General features: G+C 39.2%; 1 protein-coding gene across 1 annotated transcript; it reads right to left on the bottom strand.

Moving 5' to 3' along the window:
- Nucleotides 1–779: 779 nt before the first annotated feature.
- LOC137403918 (splicing factor YJU2-like) lies at nt 780–21,061 on the bottom strand. Its single transcript, XM_068090038.1, has 7 exons — nt 20,908–21,061; nt 4,902–5,011; nt 4,631–4,775; nt 4,113–4,247; nt 1,986–2,167; nt 1,464–1,611; nt 780–1,191 (listed from the first exon to the last, which is right to left on the bottom strand). Exons 1-7 carry the CDS (start codon nt 20,929–20,931, stop codon nt 958–960), a joined length of 978 nt encoding a protein of 325 aa, XP_067946139.1. The 5' UTR covers nt 20,932–21,061; the 3' UTR covers nt 780–957.
- Between the last annotated feature and the right edge of the window lie 296 nt (nt 21,062–21,357).

Raw genomic sequence — 21,357 nt, 5'->3', positions numbered from 1 at the left:
AATGTTCAAAAAATAGATTTGCCTATAAACATTTGTGTACAAATTTGTTCATCAGAAAATAACTTAATAAATTATATTTTTACATAAAATTTAAAATAGAATATATTTAAACTATAAACAAAATAGTTTATCAAGATACTACCCCTACACTTGACAATGGAAGATTCGTAAGGAACGACGCTAGTGAGAAAGCAATTCCGCAAACAGAATCTTGATCGCTTCATCACGTACTCAAATCATATTCCATGCGTCGCCGTTAGTCACCGTCATCGCACTCATTCTAGCAAAACTGGTTATTTAAAATGCTACAAAGTAACCCGTAAATCTAAGAAACAATTTTATAACTAGCTGGGTTTTGTCTACATGATTCAGTTGTCCATTTCTTATAAAACAGCCGGCTCATCTTCACCAACAAGTTGAAAGCTTGCAACTAAAAAAATGTTAACTTCTAAAGCATAAAAGAAATCTGGTTCAATAACTGGTTTGATAAAACTGCTTTGTCTAAATATTATGTAACATTGCAATATTTAAGTTAATAACACATAATAGAAACAAGTAGGAGAAAGTATGAAATAGGCCCCTAAGCTAGGCAGAAATTAGCATGATGGTATCTAAGAATGTGTGATAGGCAGCTTTGAGCTCAGTAAGAAAAGTTAGTACTCTTTCTAGTAAGTGCTTCTAGTAGCAGTTGATTTTGATGCAGCAACAAATGTTGCAAAAATTTCTAATAGCGAAAAAAAGTACATGCTTCAGAAAATAATGAAGCAGCAGAAGATAGACACGTTATTGAACAATTTATTTAAATCAAGATAAAAAGATAAATAGATTGATTTTCCAATCCATATATTTTACCCTCATTACAATTTAAAGGAAAACTTCATTAAAGAATTGAATTATATGTGTATATACATGTACAATCTATGTATGAATGGTTTATTGAGTGTTCTAAGTTGGTGCTTAATCACTGTCATTATCACTACTGCTGTAAGCGCTGAGCATTCCCAGAGCGCCTGTGCTTGACACTGAGGTTACATCCGCATCAGTACAACCAGATGCAGTGGGACTGTCAACTTTGACTGCTGGTTTAAATCTTACGAGGTTGGACAACAAACTCTTTGTGGAATTGGGCTTTTTGTGAGAAAGAGTTTTGCTGCATCCGTTAGAGTTCGCACCGGTCTCTCTATCTTTCAGCTATAACAAAATATTTTCTCATTATTAAAAAGCAAAGACACAACTATATATATATTGGTATATGCAACTACAAAAAATTAACACAAAAACACTTATAACAGAAAAGCAGTAGTAAAGAGAAATCTATGGCAATGTTGGTCAAATGACTAACTACCGTAGATAGCAGTCCAAATTGATCCTTCTAATATAAACTCTCAGGCTTATTTAGAAGGAGAATGAGCACACAACTCTGCATTTTTATAAACACTGACAATCAGTCGGGCTGGACATACTTGTGAGTCCATCAGATGATCTGTACAGGCAGGTGTTAGAACTTTGATCTTTTTATGTACTGGAGGAGCACTTTCGTCTGAATCGTCATCGGAGTCGAGTCTCCTGATGCTCTCGCCATTCATTTCATCGGCGGAGCCAAACAACTCTCTACAACAGTTCAAACGATGCATCATTGCTGGTTGTCTGATAAAATTCAAACCCAGCTTTTACATGAAGGTATGACTGGCCTTTACATACTAATAGTGACCATCTTCTTATGAAAAATCACAATCTCAACAGGTTAGTTAATACTCCTTAAAATACTTTTCATTCTTCCACAATTCTTCAAACTGGAAAGCAACTTTAAAATTCAGACAAGTTCAGATAACTACCTGCCCAAAGTTTGTCAACTTTTGGCTTGTATGCATCTTTATTATTATACATTATTATATAATTATTATAAAAATAGATCAACAAATAAAAATTTGGTGTTACATAATCTACATAGTTACGTGTACATAGTTACGTGTTAGATAACTGACCTGATGAGCCGGTCCTCCTCTTCTTTCTGCAGCCTCTCCAGCTCCTTTTGATAAAGTGCTCCCTTCCGTATCATGCCTTCATGATCAACTTTCTCATGCCTAGCATTCATTTCTCTCAACTCTGTCAGAGCTTCCATTGTGTCCATCTCATTCCTGCTCTGTTTTGTACGGTTCTCAAGCACCTGGTTAATATAAGCCATCCTGTAAAGACTAGTGAGCATTGCCTCCAGCAACTCAAGCAACTTGGCCATGGTTGCCATAAAACTGTTGTTTGTATTGCAGGATCACGCGAGCTAAATAAAAAAAAACATTTAAATGACAGAGTTAATGCAGAAAATGTGGTACTTAAGTGAAATCAGTACTAGCCATGCTCAATTGTCAAATGCAAACAGAGTTAGATGCTGATCACACCCTTTTCAAATGAATGAAGTGGAATACTGCTACGATGTGCTTCAAAAGTCATTGTTTAAAATGTTAACATTTATAAAAATTGAAGGTTGACTTGTAACAAATTCACATTACAGTTATTTGATATCAAACGATTCACTATGTCTTACTCTGCTGTGTTGTAAGTGCAAAATATGTGGAAATGTGACTACAGGCTCTGAAAGCTCAAAAACAAACAGTTAATTGTAGCCATCACGAAAACGCCATAGGTTGGAATCCCTTTCCAAAATGGCTCAAATGGGACATAGTTGAACATGATGGCTTCTGCTTACACTTTCATACAACCCGTCGAAATAATTTCACAAATATACTTCATGCATTCAATAAAAATATGTCTATTGTCCTTATGCATCTATTTCATCATCGTTGTAATGCTGTCACTTTGAGCATTGATACCTCAAAACCTACCGTAAAAATTTGTTTAATTTTTCAACCTTTGCTCGAAGGAGTACATATCATTCTCTGATGAACATGACGAGCCTGTTGACCACCTGTAGTAGTTGAAAAATGCTGCAAAAATTGTTTGCGCTATTTGGCAGGAAGTATGGGTTACATGATCAGATTACGATTAGATGATTGGACCAACCTGATGCAAAAGTGCAAAGTGGCGAGCATCTATATTTGATAAGGGCTTTCCAGTAGAACCCAAAGTGTTTGTCATAAACTAGTGCTAAGAAACGTTTTATATAGAGCCTATTATTTCACGTGATAACATCACAAGTCAAAACAATAAACCCGTCGAGTTGAGTACGTCGTCGAAATAATGTGATTCCAAATTACAGAGTTTTCCTGATGACTGCGATGAACTGTTCGTTTTTGAGCTTTTAAGAGCTTGTAATCACATTTCCATATATTTTGCACCTACAACACAGCAGAGTAAGACATGGTAAATCTTTTGATACCAAATAACTGTAATGTGAATTTTGTTGCAAGTCAACCTTTAAATCAAAGCAGTTAACTTTAAAATGTTTGAATCATAAATATTTATGCTTTTTGTATCAAAAAAACTGTTGCAGAAAACAGCTACCAATATTTTTCAAGTCGTCCGGTCAAACACAGGAATTTTACAATATAATTAAGTCTAAAGTGATCTGAGATAGCCCTGCTGTAGATAAACATGAACATGATGAACTGGATGAACATGACAAACTGGTTTGCTCGTGCATGGTAGTCTGAACATATCAACTGAGAAACAATAAATTTTCCATTTTCACTGTAAGAATTAGCAAACAGATCCTATAATCAGTATGGCTAATTATAATCTGTTTGCAAATAAAAAGATTTAAGTACATCTATAATTGTACAGGCTGCAACTATGAATCTTACATCGTGCTTTTCTTACACTCTTACGGTAGACCTTTCTTTTCTTTCCTTGAACAAATCAGTAGTGATCTAATAGCTGCAACTCCTTGCAAATAAAACTTTGAATAATCAATCTACTATGCTAACAGATTTCTATCTGTTTTCAAATGTTTTGTAGTGCATGGATGTAACTGCATGTGAATGGTATAATGAAGTTTTTTGATGTTAGTAAGTTCTTATATGTTTAACATGATCCACAGTTATTGTACTTTCATTTGTGTTTAGCCAATACAACACGTTGGTCTAAACAGAGAGTTAGTAAACATTATGGGCCTTTTGCCTAAATTTGAGGCCATTAATAGGTCATTTGCCAGCTACCTTCATGGGATTCGCAGCCTCTTCGTCCTCTGCTAGCTTTTGTTTCTTTTTTTCCATTTCCATCAAGGTCTTGGCCGCTTCAAAGTTTCTGGTTGCCCCAGTCTCCAAGGTGTAATCACAATTCTCTGGATCTGTCTACAATTGCGTTAGCCTTAACTTTATGTAATAAAACCATGGTATTATGTAATAAATGATAAAGTAACGTGATAGATCGCTGCTTGCAATAATTTATTTAGTTGTAAGTTGAACAATTTAAAGCTTTAGCTGGACTCATGCTAACCAAAGTAAATATCAATTACCAATGCTTCCATTGTGTACATCCATCCATGCACATGTAACTCTTAGGCCTTGGAGTTTAAGTGAGATGAAGATTCAGGTTTTGCCAAAACTAAAAAAAATCTGCCATTTCATGTTCTCCATTTTTTAGGTCCTTGAAAAGCCGCAAAATTGCCATAATTAGCGATTATCAGTCAACTAGCAACATTCTTAGCAATACAAACTGAATCGTATGTATTTACCTTAAAAGCAATTACTGCCACGCATTTGGGACATCGTATGTAGAATCTGTGAATTTGTATGCCAAGATAATCTTCAGTGGTAACAGTTTCTTTCCGAGAGTTAAATTTCTTACCTTTGTATATGTAGTCACCACAGGTGTTACACCTAAATCACCAAATCGGACACAGTGTAAATATATAAGATAACTTTATCCACTAACTCAATTTTATCAAATAAAAGAATAATAAATCAGTAAAAGCTGCAACCCTGATAACACAGTGTTATTATTACCGCATGTTGAATGGAGCCATAACCCTGATTCCCCATAGTCGATTCTTCTCTTTATCTGTTTGCTTGAGCTTGGGTATTTTAGCAGGATCATAGTCAACAGGGTAGTATCTCTAAATATCAAAACATATTTCACTGTCTACATTTTACTGAAGCAACTGTAGCATTTCAGCTGGTAAAAATGATCAAACAGTTTTATGTAAAAGGTTCAGTGCCAAGTTATTTTAAAAAATACCTTCCCATTATCTTTGGCATGTTAAAACGTAGACATTTGATGGTCAAAAAGACAATTTCGCTAGAAGTCTTATTTTTAGAAGTTATTTTTAGCATAGCAAATGCTATAGCATTACAGAGGAGATGGAATGTCAAAAAAGATAGTACACATCAGCCTCATTTTTTCTATCTACTATCAAACTAGAACATTAAAAGAAAGTGAAATATGACAACCAGCAAATTGTGGAACTATCCAAACATCAAAAGGATGTTACAACATTATACAACAAATTAAACTCAAAATGAAAAGAGAACTAACATTAAAAAATTATAAAACTATAAAAATATTTCATACAGTTGGTAAGGGAAAAGAGTGAAAAATAGAAAGATAAGACAGATAGTAGACAAAAACGACTCAGACTGAATGTACACAGCCGTTAGATCATTACAAAAACTGAATAAGAAAACCCCACTGGTTGTTAGCACAGAATTAATCAATAACAACAGATGCAGGAGAGCAGCTGGACATGGTGACATCTTTCTAGATAAAGAGAGAGGTTAGATAAGGATAGAGAGGATTAAACCAACAACCATGAGCGAGAATTTTAGTAAAAAGATCAAAAAAGCAGGATAAAGTCTCAAAAATGGAAAAAGTTCAGGTATTGATGAGATCGGGTCAAAGCCCAATATATGAAGGCCGACGGGAGGTTCTAAATGAGAAGATAGCTGAACTCATGAACCCCATCGCCAAAACAGGCGACACACCAAGCAAGCTGACTGCCAGACTGTAGGTACTACTTGAAAATCTGGAAAACGTGAGGACTTGCAACCAGTCATTCTCCTCTTCTCCATTATTCAGAAAATACTGGTGATATGTCTTATTGGATTCATTGGGCAGAAGATAGACTAGAGCACGCCACTATCTCAGACTGCTTATCGCCCTGTTAATAAAACCTATGCTCGGGAAAACAGTTTCAACTACCCCTAACTATACGTCTCACCTCATGATAACATGAACAAGGCATTTGATGGTGTTGGGAGAATCATTGTGATCAAAAACCTAAAGAAGATATTAGAACAGGATGAACTCCATATGGTAAAAATCGTTATCGATGTGAAGATGGCCATTGAGATAAAAAATCAGACAGGAAGAAGATTCACCACCAACATAGGAACACCACAAGGCGAATGCCTATCACCAATATGTTTCACTTTGTACATAGCCAAGGGTGGGAAGAAAGGGTAAAAAGTAGGGTTGCACAATAGCGCGATAGTTGACTGGGATAGTTGGTAGTTGTCTTCTCGATATGAATATGTTGCCTATCTTTAGCCTATCGAACCATCCGAAACTTATGTATCGTCATCGAATAATAAAAAATAATATAACCCGATAGTTTTGTAGATATAGTAAAACTCGGACAACTCACCCTCGGATAGCTCAAAAACATGGTTAACTCGAACGAATTTGTTTGGTCCGTTCCCACGCAATAATAAATTTCTTTAAATAACTAGACCTCAAGTTGATTAACTCAGTCAGTTTTTTGCCCAACGGCTACTGCGACGGTTGTTATCGCTTTAAAATATCACTTTATTCCAAGCCATAGAGATAAACCTCAACTTTTAGTAGTTCATAAGCGTCGTTTCATATGCGCATATTACCATCATTGGCAAAATATTATTGTCAACGACTTTTCAAAAGGTTTATTAAAATTTGATTTTTACCAAACATCCGCTTAGCGATGGTCTTTCGAGGCAACCTTGGCATTAACTTTAAAAAAAATTGGCAAAATTTATCTTGGTTAAAACGCTCTAAAGAAAAAGATGTCTGTTCTTCTGAGCATTTCAACAGCGATCAAGTTTTGCCAATTTCATTTCAATCACATGACTTAAAACAACAAACCAATGTCAAGTGATAGAAAGGTCTCTATACTTTTTGATGAAATTTTTTTAAACTTTACAGTAGAAGCCTTTTAATTTGCAACAAGCCATCTATGCATTCGAATTATATATAGTTTGTATATGTACATTTATCTACTAATAAATACAGACTTGTAACAGTGTTCTGATAACTTGCACGGCCTGATAACTCGAGCACCTTTTCCTATCTCTTCCCACAATCGTCAATCTTTTCAGGCACGAAAATACGATAGTTTTACCAGCTGCCAAGTCACGCGATAACTATCGGTGACCTCTGTCTGCTAATTGATAATTCGATCGCTATCGGTGGACCAACTATAACGATAGTCGATAACATCTTTTCAAACAAGAAGTGCCGTCTCTAGTAGGAAGATGAGGGTAGAGAGAAAATATACAATAAAATGAGATCAATAGATTTTAATAAAAGGTCTCACGAGAAAGGAATTAATAAGATGATTGGTAAAAAAGGAATTAGTGAGAGGATTGGTGAGGAGGGACTTGATGAGAATATTGGTGAAGGAGTTCACAAAATGATTAATGAGAATGAGAGAATGGGAGAAGATGAATTAAAGGAGAGAACACAAAATAAACACAGAAATAACAAAGAAAATCATAAGATGCTGCCACCAGATTTCAGGGATTACTGTTACTCCAAATGAAGACCTTAGGTACCTTCATACAATATGCCGATGACATTTGTTAGCTTGGAATGAACCAACAGACCACAACAGAATTACCAGCCACACTCCTAAAGAGAAACCTTATCATCAATGAAGCAAAAACAGGAAAGTATAAAATAGAGTAGGGAGGAGAACAAGAAAGGACTATTTGTAAGTATTTAGGTACACACTTGAATACACAGAATGATATAAAATAAAGAAAGAGAAGTGCCAACATAGCCATAAACAACCTGTCACACAACTAAGGACAAAATAATTAAAGATGTAGTTACAGTGAAAGTACTCAATGCTGTTGTATTATGGGATTTGTTAGGCTCTGGCAATCTTGGCCTCTGAGCTCACAGGTGGTCTTGGCTCACAAGCAGTACAGGTGGTCTTGGCAATTATGGTGAGTGAATAATTCTGGATAAAGCTAGCGGATAAAGCTAGTGGACAAGGCTAGTGGACTAGGTAGTATAAGGTAGTAAGGGGAGTATATAAGAAACTGTAATGAGAAACGAACTCTCTTCTTCGCGCCAATACATTTAATCTATTCATTTATACAACATGGCGCAGTTGACAAAATTCTAGAAAAAAGATTTTGTAGTGTTATCATTAGCGATAATTTTCTGGTTGCGTTATTAGCTTAACATTTGACGGGACTCTTTCACGGGCGTGCAGGTGAGGTGATGTGTGGTGATGTATTGTAGTGCAGACTAGTTGTCATGGCTGTGAGGTGTCGAAGCTGTGAAGTGTCAGTGTTGGAGAGGTAGAGAAATTTCTTAATCGTTAAGTGGTAGGAGAAATTGAGAATTAAAGAAGAGGTGTAGTCTAAGAGTAGGCTGTGGTGACATATATTGTGTAGTGACCTGATGGAGATCAGTTATCCAAAGCTGGTGTTTGGTGAGCACAGTGATGGTTCGTGGGAGAGATTTATAGAAGAAATGAATTTATGTATCAAGTGTGCGGTCGAAAGGAGAGGTTATGAAGATCATGGTGGCGACAGAGTTCCTATTATGAGGTGTAGAGCCAGGTTAGTGCCACTATTGAGAGCTATTGGGCATAACGATAGAGAAATATTAAGAGGGGCAGGGTTTAATGTAAAGGGTGCAAACTCCACTTATGAAGAAGCAGTGGGCATTTTGCAGGAATAGTATGGTAGACAGGAGAGCATGTTTGCAAAGGGGCATAAGTTTTTGACCGCTAGGCAGGCACTTGGGAAAAGTGATAGAGTTCTTGCAACGAGTTGAGAGTTTGAGCAGATATGTTGAGGGAGCGAATAATGATGATAGGGTAAGGTTTGCCCTTATAGTGGCTGATAACGGGTTGAGGGATAGAGAAGTAAGTAGAGATCTGATGAAGAACGCCAAATTGACTTGGGTGTTGTTAAATGAGGCATTGAAGGTTCGAGAGATGGCAAACAATTCAGATAGATTCTTGGGGGCGGAGAGTAGAGGTACTGACTTGAAAAGCGAGATTAAATGGAGGTAGCAAAGGTGTCAGAGTTCGACAGTCGTGCGCAGTACCGGAGTGGTGGTAGATATAAAAAATACAATCCAGGAAGTAGATTTTCCCCTAGAAGTAGCCCTAGGAGTAGTAGAAAGTATTACGGTAATAGTTGTGACGAACGTGATGTTTATACCCTAGGACACTTATATTTCGCTAGTATTTAGTTTCGTGAGTAGCTCGCAGAGTAAAATTTCGGAGCAACTTAATTTCGCAGCTCTGATGAGTGTGAAAATATAGTGATGTGAAAATAAATGCAGTGGAACAAACATAATTAGATTCCTCAGGTTCAGTTCACCGATAAAAAAAAATTTCAATTTGCGACTAGTTTGTAATTATGAACCGCAGGTAGAATGGTGTGGGCAAGGTCGATGATGCAATTTGATCGCTTGCTGCCATTTGTTTCTTGGACTATCAACAGGCCTGTTTTCACTGGGGCAGCTAGCTGGCCGGCTGAGCCGCCCCAACTTTTTGGGAATTTTTTACGGTAAGTGCAGTCCAACTCGGATAACTCGCCCCCAGATAAAATGTAACATTTCATCTCAAACACAAGGTCAACTCAAACGGATTTGTTTGGTCAGTTCCAACGCAATGATAAATTCCTTCAGATAACTCGACCTCAACATCATTTATTCGAAAAGCTATTTGCCCAACGGCCATGGACGCGGTTTTTATCGCTGTGGAATATCACTTCATTCTAAGCCATAGAGACAAACATCAACTTTTAGTGGTTCTTAGGCATCATTATTATTATCATCATCAGAGGCAAAATATTTTTTGTTAACGACTTTTATAAAGGTTTGCAGAAGATTAAGTTTTATCAAACACCCGCTTGGCCATGTCCCATCGAAAACGTAAAAGCCTCCGAATGAACTTAAAATAAAATCCGCAAAATTGATCTTTGTTAAAACGCTCAAAAGAAAAAGATGTCTTTTTCTGAGCGTTTTAACTGCGGTCATGTTTTGCCTATTTTAATTTAAAAACGTCTCGTCAGTCACATCACTTAAAACAAAACAAATCTCAAAAAATTACAAGTTATTGAAGAGGTGTCAGTGGTGAATCCAAACCTTTCCAGAGCCATGCTGCTTGTGTAGTACTGCAAGTGTCAGTGCATGTGTCTTATTTTCTTTCAACACACGGTGCTCACTGCATTGATTGATGTCCCCAGCAAACGATAATCTACTAATTCGTGTGCATTGACATCAAATTCCTATCATTATAAATCATTCTTAATGGGAAAATAATCATAATTAATTGCAAAATAATAACGTAATAAATTTTGACAGTCAAATTATTTTGTTGGTTTATATTTTAACGATGCTATAGTGGTCGTTAAAAACGTTAAAATAAATGTCATTATAAAATTCCATTCTACAGTATCAATGAACAAAGCTATTTAGTTTCGCTTTTTCGCTCGTTTGTTATGATAGTTTAGTTTCGCACATGAAACTTTCGCAAGAGGATGACACCGCGAAAACGCGAAAGTTAGATGCCGCGAATACATAAGTGTCCTAGGGTAAGTATGGGGGTGAGGAACTGAGAGTATAGTAAAGACAGGGACAGGAGATATAGAAACAATAGCGGGGACAGGTATGCCTCTAGAAATGGAGCAAATAGTAGAGAAAGTAGCAGAGATAGAGTTTGCTACAATTGCAAGTGTAGTGGCCATAAGATGCGGAGTTGTCCATCCATTTAACATTTTTCTTGTGGGCAACAAGGACATGTATCCCGATATTGCAAAGATAAGCGTAGAGAAGTAAGATATGGCAGTCGAGATGGCAGTAGGAAGAGGTATTGGGGCAGAGACAGCTCACACGATGTAAGGGATAAGTGCAGTAGACCCAGAAATAACAGTATGAACAGGTATAAAAGAGACAGTCAGTATGAAAAGCGAGAGATGGATAGGCATGATGAAAGATACAGTGACAGTAATAGGGGTAGAAGTGCAAGATTTGCTGGCTCTAGAGATAAATAAAGTGATGATCAATGACTAGGCTAGAGAATTGTGCAGAATTTAGAAGTTAATGGAGTGAATGTTGAGTTTACGTTCGATACTGGGGCTGAGGTGTCAATGGTAACCGAGGCAACAGCCAAAAGGTTAAACCTACGGTTAAAGAAGCCATCAACAGTTTTAAAAAATGCTGATGCAGTGAGTTGAAAGTGGTTGAAAGTGTGGTAGTTCATTTAAAAAGTAAACACAGAACTATGGATGCTCAAGTTTATGCGGTGAAAGGATTAACAACAAACTTTCTGAGCATAACTGAGTTGAAGCAGCTAAAATTATTTGCTGTTGTAAATGCGTTATGCGAGAGCAAGCTTGAGCCTGTCAAGGAATGTAGAGGTATTAAGCCAGTGAAGCCGTTTTTGTCGAGAGCCCTTACTGCTGGGTTAAGTTGCCATGTTTCAGATGTCAAGTTGCAAAACCTGACAAATAAGTCTGACAAAGAGAACAATATTAAGAACGGGGCACAAAGGTCAAGATTTGTGAAACCAAGGAAGTGATGAGTAGTGGATGCGCAGTAATAGAAAGGTATACCGAGAACCAGCTCAAGAACAATGGTGGAGAAATTGGTAGTCAAGGGGGGACGGCCCAAGGCACCAGAAAGATAAAAGTGTCTATGGGGCATAATAGGAAACACAGTCACACTGAGGTAAGTGAAGGTGCTAAGAAAGTAGCTGAGCCAGTATCTATAATGGAGAAAGTATGCCCTTTTTTAGCTGATGTGTCCACAGATGGAATGTTGGACAGATATGGTCATGAGAGAAAGGTAGTGGAGATTGAGAGGGAGGAAAAGGAGGTACAGAGAAAATCAAGAGAAAATGGCTAGGCTAAAAACCAAGCGTTAGACAGCAGTCATGGTGTTGGAGAATGTCAAGGCGTTCATAGTATTAATGCAGGAGTTAGCTGAGGTTCAGAGGAGGAGGATTGCTGGTAGCAGACCTGCACCCGTAGAGATTGAGGCCGAGCTATATAAATCTGGGCCTATGTCAACTCCCAGCTCTGTGGTGCCATCCCCTGTGCAGCCGGTTACGGCCCAGGTGGAGATCTTCCACAAAATGCCTGTCGAGTCTGCCTCTTATTAGGGGAAAGTGAGGTAAAGACAGAAGAGACGGGGATGAGGTTGAAGAGTCATTACTAGAGTTGCGCCAATCTTGGTATCGGAATCGGTGCCGATATGGGTGTCAAGTATCTGAATCGGTATCGGCCAATCTTTTCTTTAAAAATTTGAAACTTCCGATACTTTTTATAGATCAACAATTTAGCAGAAAACAGTATTTTTGCCAGCTACACTAATAAAAAACCATCAACTGTAAGCCCCTTACTTTTACGTAATGAATTTCGGGCCTGCCACACAATTTATTTTATGTCTATAGCCTGATCAACACAGCGAAGAAAACTTTTTGCTTTAGCTAGGACGTAATCCCAAATTGGGATATTTCTTAATTACAATGATAGGATTTATTGCAGTCAATCAAGATGGGAGACAACAACGCAGTGTAATATTTCTATTTACTAGTATTACAAAAGTAATTTAAACAGTCAATGCATAAAGTTATCTATCACTTCTTTGATCCTGACGATACAATGTATCGTTTCTAACGTACATAAAAACGGTAACCCCAGTGGCTTATCAGTATTTAGCCTGTCCTCCATCATCTGTGGCAAGTGAGTGCCCCCTTCAGTCTGACTGGCTACAGTGATAGTGATGGAAAAAAGAGACTTCTTACTGAGAGAATTGAATCACTAACGGTAATTAAAAGAAACATTGATTTGCTCTAAATTTGTACAGGCGCAGCAGTTCATCCAGCAATAGAAGTGAGACTTCATATGCACAGAAAGAACTGTACCACTAACAGTAATTACCTTTATTTATAAATTACAAGAAACATACACTGTTTTGTTACTACATGCACGGTATGTCAGTATGTAAATATATATATATTTTCCCTTAAATAAAAACAAATAAATACATTAATATTTATATTTTTTTGCATAATGCTTATATTCCCATAATAAAATGAACAACTATTTGTATAACACAAAAGATCTGAATCGGCATCTGAATCGGATTATTTTTCAATAAGAATCGGTATATCGGATCGGTATCTGAATCAGCTGGTGAATTTAGAATCAGGGCATCCCTAGTCATAACCGACCCAACCAAGTTTTCGGGTTGGTAGTGTTAGTAGTGTACTAAAAAAAGGTTGGCGGTAATTATGTCACGGAATTCCCACCATTGTCACCACGGGACAGAGCTTTTTAGAAGAAATAATAGCCCCGAGGAGAGCTGATATGGGAGAGGAGAACTAATGAAATGACTATCAGACGGTACTCATATTTATAAGACTGCTAGCCCGCGTAATAGAGTTATCTGAAATTATCGCCGTCCATTCAAATTTGAACAGTCAATTACAATGCGCTCACGTAATACATGTTCGTAGTAGTATAATATTATATGTATGTTTTATATTAGTAAATTTTTATGTTAACCGTTTGTTACCATATTGTTCTAAGATATGCATGTTACTATATAAATACTCAGAAAGTTATTAATACTCATATTGTGTGATTAGTTAGTGACAAATATTATCATTTTTGTATTCAAACTATTTTATTGTGGCAACAGTTGACCTAATTATTTTGCAGCCAATCAAATGTAGGTTTTTCCCTTGGTTTGCTATATAACTTTTCAGTTTGTCATTCCTGTTGTGTAACTGCTTGGCGCTGTGAGATATAACACCAATAAAGATACTGCATTCCTTACTATAGCTCTGCTTGATTTTTCAAAGCAAGTAGCGTATCAAATTCTTGTCACTGTTTCTGACTTTAGCATTGTGATATCAGCGTATCATAGTTGCATTCACTATAAGTGCTATTGGCCGAACACCAAGAATTATTCCAATTGGCTTACTCGGGTCTAAAAGTTGGGAAAAGGCACCCACGAGTCTGTTTATCGGCTCACCATCGAGTCTGTTTATCGGCTCACCATCGAGTCTGTTTATCGGCTCACTCATGAGTTTGTTTATCGGCCCACTCATGAGTATGTTTATCAGCTCACCCTCGAGTCTGTTTATCGGCTCACCATGGAGTCTGTTTATCAGCTCACTCACGAGTCTGTTTATCGGCTCACCATTGAGTCTGTTTATCGGCTCACCATTGAGTCTGTTTACGACTCCCTCAGAAGTCTGTTCATCGGCTCACTCACGAAGGAGTTTATCGGCTCACCCTTGAGTCTGTTTATTAGCTCACCCTCGAGTCTGTTTATTGGCTCACACAAGTCTGTTTATCTGCTCACCTTCGAGTCTGTTTATTGGCTCACCCTCGAGTCTGTTTATCGGCTCATCCGCGAGTCTGTTTATCGGCTCACCATTGAGTCTGTTTATCGGCTCACCATGGAGTCTGTTTATCAGCTCACTCACGAGTCTGTTTATCAGCTCACCCTCGAGTCTATTTATTGGCTCACCCTCGAGTCTGTTTATCGACTCGCCCTTGAGTCTGTTTATCGGCTCACCATCGAGACTGTTTATCGACTCACCCACGAGTCTGTTTATCGACTCACCATCGAGTCTGCGTGGACTTGCTCTTGAGTTAGGAGTCATCTATCCTTATCTAGTAAAGTTTACTTCGACAGTGACAGTGGTCACGGTGAAAGTACTGGCAGTGGCAGAGGTCAGGGTGATGGAAAAGCGAGTAGACTGGCAATGGAGCTGGCAGTAATGAGAAGAGTATTTTTGACAGTGTCACAGGGCCAGACAAGCCAGAGGTATAGCCTATGGAGACTATTTTAACAGAGTCCGGTAACAAGTGACACAAATAAGGTGAGTGACTACGTCTGGTTGTTGTTAGTAACGGTGTGGCCCAAAACAAAAATAAAAAAGAAATGGCATGATGTATTATGGGATTTGCTAGGCTCAGGTGATATTGGCTTCTGAGCTCTCGGGTGGTCTTGGCTCACAAGCAGTACAGGTGGTCTTGGCAATTACAGTGAGTGAACAAAGCTGGATAAAGTTAGCGAATAAAGCTAGTGGGTAAGGCTAGTAGATTAGGTAGTATAAGGCAGTATGGGGGAGTATATAAGGAAGTGTAACGAAAGACGGACTCTCCTCTTCCCCTTTTTCACACCAATACATGTAAGTCTATTCATTTATACAACAAATGCCTATTCAGCAAGTATATTTCTGTATAACAGTAAAACTTATATCATCATCAAAACTACTGCAGAAGCAATAGACAGTTTTTTAGGAAACTATTGAGAAAATCCGTTGGCATAATATTAATCCGTCTGGCGAAAGCAGTAATATCAATCTAGGCGATACAATCTCAAAGAAAAACTATGAAGTATGGTTATTACAAAGCCGTGACTTGAGTTTTACGGGCCAAATACTAAGACTACCAGAAGAAATCCTTCGGAGAAGCACTGTGGGGAATATAGATGTGGTGTATAATTACGGAACCGGATACAGGATCAGGTGAGGGGAACCGATGACGAGCGGGAAACCCAGAAGAGAGAGAGCTTACGGAATACTAAGAGAGACACGGTAGAACTGAATTGCGCCAGACCCAAGGTGAATACTCTCTACTCTCACTACTACCTACTTACAATACTCTCACTACTAGAGCGATTCTAGAATTTCCTGAGCCAACAGGAACTAAGCAGCTGAGGATATTTATGGGAATGGTTAACTACCTGGGAAAGTTTTCTCCCTCTTTTGCTGATGACTCGACTCCTCTCCGCCTACTCATGGGGGATGCAGAATTCTTATGGGGTCCACAGCTTAACCCTTTGACAGGGGAAACGACCGGAATGTCGTTTATCGGTTGCGTGGGGAAACGACATTTACATGTATGTCTATTTCGGCAGACGTTTATAAAGCTGTCGCCTAGTAACGTTAAATGAAGGATATGAACGCTAGCAATTTTTAAATATTATCAGCAAGATATTTATCTCAGAATTTTTTATTTGAAACAATTATCTGAGAGGCGTCGTTTTGTGCTATAAGCTAAGGAAATACGAATTCGTGACGCTTTCGAAAAAATGGAAGTTGGAAAATCCAGTCAAATCGCGGCACGGCGTTCGAAACGAAAAAGTAAAAATTTATTTGATCCTGCGATCGTTAGCAATCTTTTGTCAGAGCAATATGATAATGATTCAAATGATGGAAGTGATGTTAACTCTGAAGATTTTTAATATACCGAGAAAAGTGATGGTTACGGCAGCTCGGACAATGACGATATTATATCTACTCAAGCCGTTGCAAATAGAAGTACAGTGTGTGGTAGCAGCAGCTCTATATCAAGAAACAACCGTGCTACTAGCACTAATACACAGGATTTTAATATTGAGAGACTAGAAGATGAAGTAACTGCAACCACATCGACTTTAAGCCAATGGAAAACAGTTACTGACTTAGATAATGACAAGCTTCCATCACTCCACGATTTCTCTGCTCACATCGGGCCAAACTTCACACCACCTGCTGATACTTTACCGGTGGAATATTTTGATTATTTTTTTCTTCCTGTCAATCAAGGTGGAAGTAGTTTGTGGGACTTCATAGCAGCAAAAACTAATAAGTACTATGAGTACACTTATGCAAAGATGGGAGTACTGCAGGCACTGTCTAAGCTGAATTTATGGGAGAATGCAACAGTACAGCGACTAAGGGCATTTATTGGACTGTGTTTGAACAAGGGATTGTGGAAAGCTCCAAATAATACTGCTTACTTTGATGGAAAGCATCACAGCCAAAACCACCCAGTATTTCGAGAGACCATGAAGCAGGACACATTCAACCTCATGCTCAGATTTCTACATGTTTCTGACAGTTATAATGAGCCTCCACGCTCGAGTGCAAGTTATGATCCTCAATACAAGTACAGGAAAGTTCTGGAACATTTGACAGCTAGGTGGCAACAAGGTTACGATCTCTTCAAAGTAATATCCATAGATGAAACAATCGTAGGTTTCAAAGGCCGTCACTGTCTAGTCAACTACATCCGCATAAAAAAACATCACCAGTGGGGCCCGAAGGAATACAATCTTGCCGACTCAAAGACCGGGTATGTGCATAATACTGTTTATCATACATCAGCACTCAAAGTATCCAACAAAGGGCAGCCATTCGATGTCTGTGATAAACTTTTAGAAAATCACAGTGGCAAACATCATCATTTGGTAGTAGATAACTATTACACTAGTCGGGTTCTCTGAGAAGAAATTCTCAGAAAGCAAATATATGTGACTGGCACAGTACGCAAAGGTCGCCGAGGTCTGCCTGACGGCATCAATGCTAAGCTGACAACCAAAGGGGGAATGAACGTAATGAGAAATGGCCAGATCATGGCATTGTCTTGGGTAGACAGGAAGCAAGTACGCATGCTGTCTACACACGCTTCTGCAAAGACATGCGAGAAGACGCTTTGGAATGGTCAGGTCAAAACATTACCAACTGTGGTGGTGGAATACAATGATGGGATGGGTGGTGTCGACGTAGCTGATCAAATGACCGACGCTTATGCTGCTGAGCGAAGAACAATGAAATGCTGGAAAAAAATATTTTTCCATCTCCTGGACAGAACAATGACAAATGCATATATTATGTATAAGCTAAATCCCAACATCGCAAAGCTAATGGGGCATTATAACTTTATTGTAGAGGTAATTGAAGGCCTGCTCGGTGGTTACCACGAGAGTCGACAGCATGTTGGTAGACCAAGCCTGGGTGACATGCAGTCAAGATTTACAGCTAGACATTTTTGTGAGACAATTCCAGATAAGAAACGTAAAGTCTGTGCCGTTTGTAGCAGGAGCAGGGTTAGCGGCTACAAAGGAACACGAATAACTACATGGTGTAAAAGCTGTGGCGTTGGACTCTGCTGCAAGGAGTGCTTTCAGGCATTCCACACATAGACAATTGTACTTTGTTGTATTTTTTTGGTAGCAGTACATTATTAAATAGATGTTATGTAAATTTTAAGTACATATGTAAATACATTTCAGTTCGAGCTATGTATATTCATAAAATACAAAATTTCTTGAATTTTCGAAAATAAATTACACGAGTTTCGGTTGTTTTTGGGGGGCTTATACCAGGTCAAAGGGTTAAGTCGTTCTTTCGGAGACTCAACGAAAGGATTTCGTCTTTTTCCACTCTGATCCCCTATGATATGAAAGCTGAAACTCTTCTCAGTACTAATGCTTCGTCGTTCGGCCTGGGTGGCAGCCCTTCTTAAGAAAATACGAGACAAATGGAGACCAGTGGCCTTTGCTTCACGCACTACGACCGAGGCTAAAACTCGCTATGCCCAGATTGAAAAAGAGGCTCTGGCCATATGTTGGGCCATGGAGAAATTCCACTACCATCTAGCTGGAAGGGAGTTCCGGATTGAGACAGATCATAAGCCGTTGGTGTCTGTACTGGGGGGAAAAAAAGTTAGCCAAGCTTCCCTTCAGAGTGTTGAGGTTCCGTCTCAGGATGATGGGTACTCTTACCGGATCGAGTACACACCAGGGGAGAAGCTCGTGCTCGCAGACACCCTTTCTCGGTCCCGTCTGTCTTCAGTGCCAGTCCAGGATGATGATACTGAGAGCCTTGTGTCTGAACTAGTTTGTGCACTGCCTATTGCCAAAGGTAGACTGGCGAGACTCCTATCAGCCACCATAGATGATCTGGAAACGAGCTGTCTCAAAGAGTATATTACGCGGGGATGGCCCGCCTACAAGAGGGTGAACCTTGCAGTTCATAAATTTTATACCTTCAAAGCGTATCTGACACTGATTGGTGGTTTGGGCTATTTTCATAAGCGAATGTTTATTCCGGTACGGAGAGAGAATACTCAAGGACATTAATGCGGGTTACCAGGGTGAAAGTAAGAGTATAAGGCGAGCTTGTGGGCTTGTATGGTCGCCTGGAATGACAGCAGAGATAAGAGAGCTGGTAAAGCGTTGCCCGAAGTGTGAGGAGTTTAGACGGATACCGAAGGAGCCTATGCAGACTACGGTCTTGCCTGAAAGAGCTTGGTGGCGTTTGGTAGCCGATCTGTGTGAGAAAGATGATCAGTGTTACCTAGTGCTGTTCGATTACTTCAGTAAATACATAGTAGCTCGACCACTGGCCAACTCTCAGGCGGAATCGGCCTGCAGAGAGCTCGAGGACATATTCTGCATGCTCGGTATCCCTCACACTTTCATGAGTGACAATGCGGCCCAGTTCAAGGAGATTGTGTTCAGTCAGTTTCTAAGGAGATGGGACATTGAGCACATCACATCGTCGCCTAAGTATCCATAGAGCAATGGGGCAGCTGAAAGAGCGGTGGCAACGGTAAAGGGTTTTCTGAAAAAAAAACATGGATTTGCAAGCAGCCCTCTGTAGTTATAGGGACACGCCCCTCAAAAATGGATACTCTCCTGCCCAATTGTTAATGAACGGAGAGCTAAACTCCATGGAGATATTCACGCACAGGTCTGTTGATGAGAAGCGCATGAAAAAGAAAGAAACGGCTATAAGGCTGCGTCAAAAAGTCAATTATAATGCCAGGCATGCAGCCAGGGACTGCAGCCCGTTTCAGACTCATCAGACTGTCAGAATTCAGGAGGACCCAAAGAAGCCAGCCAGGCAGGCTATTGTTGTTGCAATGAATGGTAGAGAACTGTTGCTTCAGACTGAAAATGGGAACATTCTTCGCAGGAACCGATTTGAAGTGCATAAGATAGGACCCTCACCTTCGGAGGTATTTGCTTCCAGAAGTATTTGCCGCCAGACAGCCTTCCGAGGTACTTGCTTCCAGACAACCGTCAGAGGTACTTGCCTCCAGACAACCACCAGAGGTACTTGCCTACAGACAGCCTCCGGAGGTACTTGCCTCCAGACAGCCGCCAGAGGTACTGGCCTCCACACCCCGATCGAGCCCTTCAGCCAACAGAAAAACAACTAGGAGTGGCCGGTTGGTCAAAGCTCCAGATAAGCTGGACTTCTAAACTACATATGTTAATTTCTTCATCACGTGTCTGTTTATTTTTTGTTCTTTTCGCATCATGTGTTGGTGTGTGCTAGTAAATCTCTGAGTGAAATGTACATACGTTCTTAGTTTTGAAGCATTTTCCTGTTTTGAAAAAAAAGAAGTAAAGGAGAAATTGGATACATCGTTGTTTTGGACTTAGTTTAATGCAGTTGTTGCAGCAAAAGAAAATACACATAGGTCATGGCAGGATGGTGTAACTGCACCAGTCGACGGGACATTGAATGGGACTTGGTGAGGAGGTGTGGTGTATAGTTACGGAACCAGATACAGGATCAGGCGAGGGGAACCGATGACGAGCAGTAAACCCGGAATAGAGAGAGCTTACGGAATACTAAGAGAGACTCAGTGAAACTGAATTGCGCCAGGCCCAAGGTGAATACTCTCTACTCTCACTACTACCACAATAGATGCCTCATGAAAATATACAGGGGTGCCCCGAAGTTCATCTGTAATAACATCAAAAATGACCTGAAATCTATAGAAATGAAAGTTGAACAAGCAGAGGAAATTAGCAAAGATAGAAAATAATGGCGTAATAAGTTAGGGAAGACTACCTGAGCTAGAGAGACACCACCAGTGACCAAATCACGACGATGCAGATGATGATAAAATATATCTAGTTGGCTTAGAAACTCGATTAAATGATGACAAAACTATAAAATACACTTTAATTGGTGTCCTAATTTCTTACGTTAAGTGTCTTTCGTTCTGTCATTTTAAAACTCGAGGTGCCCTTACATACAGAACGCTGTTGCACCCTTTAGTACACCGAAATGAATTTTTAGCTGCCAGGTTCCGCTGGCGGCTGTTCCTATCAATTCGCTCTTACACTATAACAGCATTGCTTGTTGGAAAACACGGCATATCGATCAACAAATTTCGCTTTAGAAAAAGTAGTTGCAATGAACTGTCGACGAGCTGTAGCCGGCGATATTTAAAGCGTTAGGAGCTATATGTACTGTATTGCAATACATACACGTCTCAAAAGTTCTAAACGGAAAGGGAGATTTAGTCGAAAAGCTAATGGTCGAAACCGTCGTTGCCTTTGTCGAAGTCCGTAGACTATTAGTCAAACTTTAAGACTGTCGAAAATTCATAGACTGTTCATCGAAATTGAAGACTATTGGTCGAAGTATTTAAA

Source organism: Watersipora subatra, chromosome 9, assembly GCF_963576615.1.
Source record: "Watersipora subatra chromosome 9, tzWatSuba1.1, whole genome shotgun sequence".
Classification (NCBI taxonomy): Eukaryota; Metazoa; Bryozoa; class Gymnolaemata; order Cheilostomatida; family Watersiporidae; genus Watersipora; species Watersipora subatra.
This window is presented reverse-complemented; position numbering and strand designations above follow the sequence as displayed.

What these genes read in the sequence shown, in the direction of transcription:
- LOC137403918 (XM_068090038.1), bottom strand. Translation starts at nt 20,931, where the DNA reads ATGACAGAACGAAAGACACTTAAC. An exon ending in CAGAACGAAAGACACTTAAC is followed by an intron (nt 5,012 to 20,907) that starts GTAAGAAATTAG and finishes TTTGATATTTAG; the next exon opens with AGATACTACCCTGTTGACTA. An exon ending in ATGGCTCCATTCAACATGCG is followed by an intron (nt 4,776 to 4,901) that starts GTAATAATAACA and finishes TTGGTGATTTAG; the next exon opens with GTGTAACACCTGTGGTGACT.